Source organism: Volvox carteri (genome assembly GCF_000143455.1).
Source record: "Volvox carteri f. nagariensis unplaced genomic scaffold VOLCAscaffold_44, whole genome shotgun sequence".
Taxonomy (NCBI): Eukaryota; Viridiplantae; Chlorophyta; class Chlorophyceae; order Chlamydomonadales; family Volvocaceae; genus Volvox; species Volvox carteri.
In genome coordinates, this window is record NW_003307587.1 from 746,642 (window position 1) to 752,867 (window position 6,226).

The following is a 6,226-nucleotide window of genomic DNA, read 5'->3' on the forward strand; positions in this document are numbered from 1 at the left end:
AGGCGCTCCGGAGGGCTTTCCTCCTCCTCCTCCTCCTCCTCCTGCTCCTCTGCAGCAGCAGCAGCAGCAGCATGGAAGGTTGTGGATGCTGAAAACGTCGCAACACTTGGGTCAGTGGGTGGGTCAGTGGGTGGGTCAGTGGGTGGGTCAGTGGGTGGGTCAGTGGGTGGGTCAGTGGGTGGGGAGTAGAATCATGGGTGCGTGCGCGTGTGTGTAGATATAGTGAACTGTATGTATGTTGTTACAGGGTGGTACAGCTTCACCAGCGGCCCCCTTTCCCTTGGAGGCAGTTCCCTGCTCTCCCCTGCGAGAGGGGCACCCTAATCCGTTCGCCCCATCCGATTTCAGAATGTATTCGTTGGGTTCAGCAACTCACCACCAGCATCCAACCAAATCTAGCGGATCAACAGCGCCTCAACTTGGTTCCTGGTCAGCTCGCAAGTTGATGTTATCACGTCCTACACCGACCGCAGGATGGGGGGCCACCTCCCAATTATAACACCCCTCACACACCGAGAGGTCGGCAGGCGGATTTGAACCCGGAACCTCCGGGAGCAGAAATCAGGCCTTAACTTCTGCCAGCCACCTGCCTATGCATGCATGCATGCATGCATGCATGTATGTATGTATGTATGTATGTATGTATGTATGTATGTATGTATGTCGTTGGCGGTCCACGAATCCATTTACAAGGCGTTTTGCGCCCTCTCCGCCCCCCCCCTCCCCCTCCCCCCCTTTCACTTGCAGGCAAGGGACTGCAGCTAGTGACACAACAACACGCATTGGATGCCGTACTACGGCGCCAGGCGCAAGTATTGTCGTACATGAAAAATCAAAAGCAGCAACAGCAACAGCAGCGACCGCAATCACCACCATCACAACAAAGTCAACAACAACAACAGCAACACGATCAACAGCAATATGTTTTGCAACATCATCATCATCATCATCAGAACCACCACCCGGAGGGCGGAGGCGGAGGACCCCGCCGGAGGCGCCTCGATCCGGACCGGCCACGGCCATTTGTGGTGGGTTGAGACAACCGCACTCCACTCCCTCCTTGCCGTACGACTCATTTCCTCCTCAAACAGGTATTCTGAGGCATCTTCTTTTATTCTTTTACCCGCGTTGCGTCCGTCGCCCCAATGCGAGCGCAGGTCGCTCAGAAGTATGTAGACGACCCGCTGCTCATCAATAACCGAAAGTTCGGTATTCGGTTGTGGTTAGTTGTAGTCGGGTCAGATCCGTTGCGCGCCTACCTGCATAAGAACGGCCTTATTCTCTTCTCAACGGAGCCGTACGACGCGGCGGCGGTGGAGGCGGCGACGGTGACGGCACCGTACGACCATAGCGGTGCTGTTGGCGGCGACGCTGGGGGGAGCCCGTTGGGGGCTGCCGTCATGCTCGCTCCGAGCGCCGACGGGGGTGGGGGGGAAGAGGAGGAGGCGGAGGAGGAGGCGGAGGTGGAAGAGGAGGGAGTTAACGATGGCGGCGGCTGTGGCGGCAGCGGCGGGAACACCGCCGGCATGGCGATGAAGCCGCCTGTATGTACGGCAGGTTCACCGCCTGCGGCATTGTATCCTCCTCCTCCTCCTCCTCCTCCTCCGTCGCCGCCCCCTTCTTCCCCTGCCCCCCGGGGTCATGTAACGAATTACGCTCAGAACGTGGATGGGGAGGTTTGGAGTCTCAGGCAGCTCGCGAACCACCTGGGAACGGAGAAATTCAGGTAGCGTGTTACCCGTGACTGGGAATGGGGATGGGAATGGGGATGGGAATGGGAATGGGAATGGGAATGGGACCATTTTTGGTCGTATTTTTGCTTAGGGTTTTGCTGTGTGATCGGGAAAAGGAAAACTGAGAAGATCTGTTTTTTTATAAGTCAAAATTTGAAACGAAGACTTCAATTTGGGATCCGCGAAATCCGCGATCCAAGTAAAACGACAACGACTAACGGGTTTTCCCCCGCCTTTCCCCGTTGTGTACCTCAAGCAAGCCTCACCCTTTCCGTTGCGTTCCTTTCTCCTCTTCCTGCCCTCCGTCTTTGCCCTCTTCGACGCACACATACATACATACATACATACACACATATACGGATTGCCCCCCGCGGGAACTCGTTTCCCGGGGACTTGTGGCTCGTCCCTGGCGGCGCCGCCGTACTACATGTACGCCATGTGCTGTCGTGCACGAGAAGCCTGCTCTATCGCCGCATCCTGCGCAGCGCGGCGCTGACTGCGGCGGCCGCGGTTCCACACATTCGCTCCGAAACCGCTCGTCTACGGGTGCCGTACAATTCCCAGGGCGGCGGCTGCTTTGAGCTCTTTGGACTTGACTTCCTCGTGGACAAAGAGCTGAGGTTGGTGGTTTGCCGTTGGTGGTTAAGTTGTTGTCGGTTGGTGAAGTGGTTCCATGGTAGTTAGTTGACCACGTGGGTCGATGTCCCCCCCCCCATTCCCCCGTCCTCCTCCCCCTCCTCCCCTCAGTTCTACGTCTGGTACACTCTTGCCCTGGCAGCAGCTTCATTCGTGTGTGGTTCGTCTTTCCCCTCCTCCCCTCCTAAGCAACGGCATGCGGGTGCCGAGACACGAGCTCGCGTCAAAACCAGTCCGAATTCTCAAACAAGCACAAGCCCATTCCCGTCTCTCCCCCCGATTTTGCTTCATGCTTTTCAGCTCAGCTCAGCACAGCATCGCACAGGGCAGCCCAGCCGACGTCCATCAAAACATCTTTGCGTCGTACACACTCGTCGTACACACCGCCTGAGTGATTAATAGCGTTCTCCGCACCCCCTCTTTCCCTCTCCCCACATTTCCATCCCCAAGGCCGTGGCTGCTGGAAGTAAACGCTACACCCTCTCTTGCCGTACAGCACACCGACCCACGGGTCGAACAGCTCATTCGGCGTGAGAAGGAGGGCATGGTAGCCGACATGGTCTCGCTGCTTAGGTTGGATAGGAGGTACGGCAGTCGCCACCGTACACATCGCATTCAACACGACGACGACGACGGCGAAGGCGGCGATGCCGCTGAAGAGGGTGCTGTGGGTGATGACGGTGATGGCGGCGGCGCTGGAGCGCTGCGGGCGCTGCTGCAGGCCACTTACCCGCAGGTCGGTCGGTTTAACTCCCAACGGGCGAGGGGGTTCCAGACCGATGCTCGATGCGGGGATACTCCTGCGGGGGTACTTCTCCATCACGGGGCCCTCCACCTCCCCCCCCACACGCACACGTACACACACACACACACGCGCGCGCGCGGGGTTAAACCCCGCCGTGCTCTCCATCAAGACCCAGGTTCCCGACAGACGGACAAACAGACGGACTCTCGCATGTGGCAAGATAGAGATAGTGCTTGTGTTGTGTTGTGCAACAAAGCACGACACGACACGACACGAAGATTAGCACTCTAGTTCGGATTTGCCGTCGCAGGTTCGGGACCGTTCATGGGGGCTCGTTCAATTTGCTGGCTCGGTTGGTTGGTTGGTTGGTTGGTTGCTTTCCGCCGTACAAGCACGCGGCTGTTCCCTTGACCTAAGCACCTTTTAGTAGTAGTGTGTTTTTCCAACCGCCGCCGCCGCCGTCGTCGTCGTCATCGTCATCGTGGTGGTGTTGGCTTTCCATGGCAACCATCTGATCGCCGTCACCACATCGCCTTGCTCACCGTCACCGTGTGATATAATACCGTGTGGTGATGCCGCCGCAGGTGTTTTACGATTCGAAGCTCCTGGACGTGATGGAGTTTGTGGAGTGGGAGTTAGCGGCAAAGGGCAACTTTCTGCCGCTCATGCCGCTGTTTCCCCAACCGTCAAAGCAGCAGCAGCAGCAGCAGCAGCAGCCGGCGGGTGGCGGTTTGAAGGTGGCGGAGGTGGCGTCGGCGACGGCGGTGGTTGAGGAGGCGGCGGAGTGTGGATACTTGCTGGACGCGGGGAAGCTGCCGCCGGGGTACGGCAGTGGGCTGGGCTGGAGCACGGCGGATAGATTGGTACGGGCGTGGTGTCGGGACAGGGACCGTTTGCTGTACGGCGCTGCGAGCAGGACAAAAGGGGGCGGCCCGGTGAAGGGGGATGTGGGGGATCAGCGGCCAGCGCGGCTGGGGCGGCGGCGTGGGGAGGAAAGGGATTGGTCCGAGATTTTGATGCGAGATTTTAGTCAGCTCTAAGAGTAGGTAGGAATGAGAAGCGAAGGCTGGGCTGCTTGATTGGCGCGGCGTTGGGTTGTCGGATTTGTAGTCTCAATTATGGCCTCGTGCCTCTTTTTGCAGCAGACTGTTTTGGTGATTGGGACTTGCTTTACGTTTCCGGTACCGCCGAGAGTCGGCTGATGATGAAGTCATTTTACGGTGAATCTTTTGGCATGCCAAAGGATATTGGTTTGCTGGTGGAAAGCTGCGCGAAGAAGTAAAAGATCAAAGCCTCGTGTTGCATGAGTTTTGAGGCTAAAATGTTTCTCTGCAGAATCCGCTCACTTGTCAAGGGCTGTGACGGCGCAACTTGAAATGAAGTGCTCTTGTGATATTTGCAAACGTTGCGAACGCAAGTTCACATGGTCGCTTTGATATCTGCAGGCAGAGAGTTTCCAGCACGTGAGGTAGCCGGGCTTTGGTGTGTAATGGTTTGCTGAACGCCGGTTACGGGATGAGCAACGTATTGGGTGCTCACGTCTCTGACTTTCCGCCTTTGCCCATGCGTCGAGCGCGTCGTACGCATAACTGCAAAGGTATAGCCCCATTTCCGAATTTGCCAAAACCTGGCTATTGTCGGCTGCTGGTATGGCCGTTGATGCCACGGACTCCATGCGGCATGAGGACGCCGTAGAAAGCCTATGAATCATGCTTAGCAATGCCACATTACATGCTTATGCTGTAACCAAAAGTTTGTTTGTGCATGATTGAGCGCACGGTCAGCTATGGGCCCGCCCTGGAGCGGCAATTCCGTAAACATGTCTCGTCTCTCATCTTTTTCTACCACAACTCAAGCTCCCATATTGCAAGTACCTTAATCACGCACACGGATGCCGCACGGCTAACCTACGCACATCTCATCTGTCAGGATCTAGCTCAAAAAAATCTAGAGGCGGACGAATCGACTGCTGCGGCAACGCCCCAAATATCTCGGTCATCATCTCCAGGTGTACTGCCTTTGCGGCTCCCTCTTATATATCCGCTTCCGGAGCAGATACACCTTGGTAGTTGAAAAGGATTGAGGAGAAGCGTGGGATTTTTCTGGTGCCCAGCACGACAGGCGCCCAGCACGGCGGTTCCCGCCGCATAAGCTTATTTCTCCTGTCCTGCGAGCCGAGGCTTTTTGTGTGCTTGCAGCGAATAGTATACAGCGCCGCAAAAGCTTTCTATCACATAAGCGTAAGCGATTCCAGTCGGGTTCAGCTTCAGCCACAACGCCACAACGCCGCGACAAGCGAACGCAACGTTTCGCGACCGGCTCCTCATCCATTATCTTGGTTGGGCCGCTGTATCACCAGCAGTTTCGTTGCTGTCATAGATTGCATCAGCTCTTCGCATGCAAATCTTTTTCTGGCGTTCCAAGGAAATATTTTTGACCTTCGCGCGGAACAGGGCTGATTAAATCCACCAGCTATTTCCAGCTTAAGTTTTCAAAATTTCTGGATTTTCCACATGAAGAAGTCCAACTCTGTTCAGATCATGGAAACAACAGCAGTTGCGACCTCGCAGTGGCCGGGTAGCATGGATGCCTCTGCAGCCGGCGGCAGCCCCAGCGCGTTCGAGCGGGCCGCACCGCAGCAGCTGCCAACGGGCCAGATGACCCATGGGTCATTCCCACCATCGGCCTGCGTCTGGGACAGCATGTACGACATCACTGCTGCCAATGTCCCCGGTGCAGTCCCCGGTTGGATTTCTCGGGGCAGATGCAGCAGCGGCGGCGGCGGCGGTGGCGGCGGCGGCGGCGGCGACGGTGACGGTGACGGTGACGGCGGCGGCCCAATCCAGCCAGCCCCAACCGATCAATCGGTCACGGTGGCGGCCGCCATGCTGGTGCCTTGCGGCAACTGGATTGAAGCCGCCGCTCCAGGGGGCGTCTGTCCCTCCTACGACTTTGTCTTCGGCGGCGGCGGCGGCGGCGACGGCGGCGGCTGGTGCTGGAGCTCCGGAAGCGGCAGCCCAACAGTGCCGGCGCCGCCCGGGCCTTATCGTGGCGCGTACCCAGCTGCGTTTGCGATCGGGCGGCCGTCGTCAACGTCGTCGGAGTCGCCGCC

General features: G+C 57.6%; 1 protein-coding gene across 1 annotated transcript in view; it reads left to right on the forward strand.

Moving 5' to 3' along the window:
- Positions 1 to 6,226, forward strand: part of VOLCADRAFT_95505 (uncharacterized protein) — a gene marked incomplete at both ends in the record, with an annotated part of 17,896 nt that overhangs the window by 2,171 nt on the left and 9,499 nt on the right. The window contains 6 exons of the mRNA XM_002954576.1: positions 56 to 122; positions 748 to 812; positions 1,158 to 1,726; positions 2,219 to 2,353; positions 2,481 to 2,529; positions 2,866 to 3,105. Of these exons, the coding sequence (XP_002954622.1) occupies positions 56 to 122; positions 748 to 812; positions 1,158 to 1,726; positions 2,219 to 2,353; positions 2,481 to 2,529; positions 2,866 to 3,105 (1,125 nt within the window). The remainder of the gene's footprint in view (positions 1 to 55; positions 123 to 747; positions 813 to 1,157; positions 1,727 to 2,218; positions 2,354 to 2,480; positions 2,530 to 2,865; positions 3,106 to 6,226) is intronic.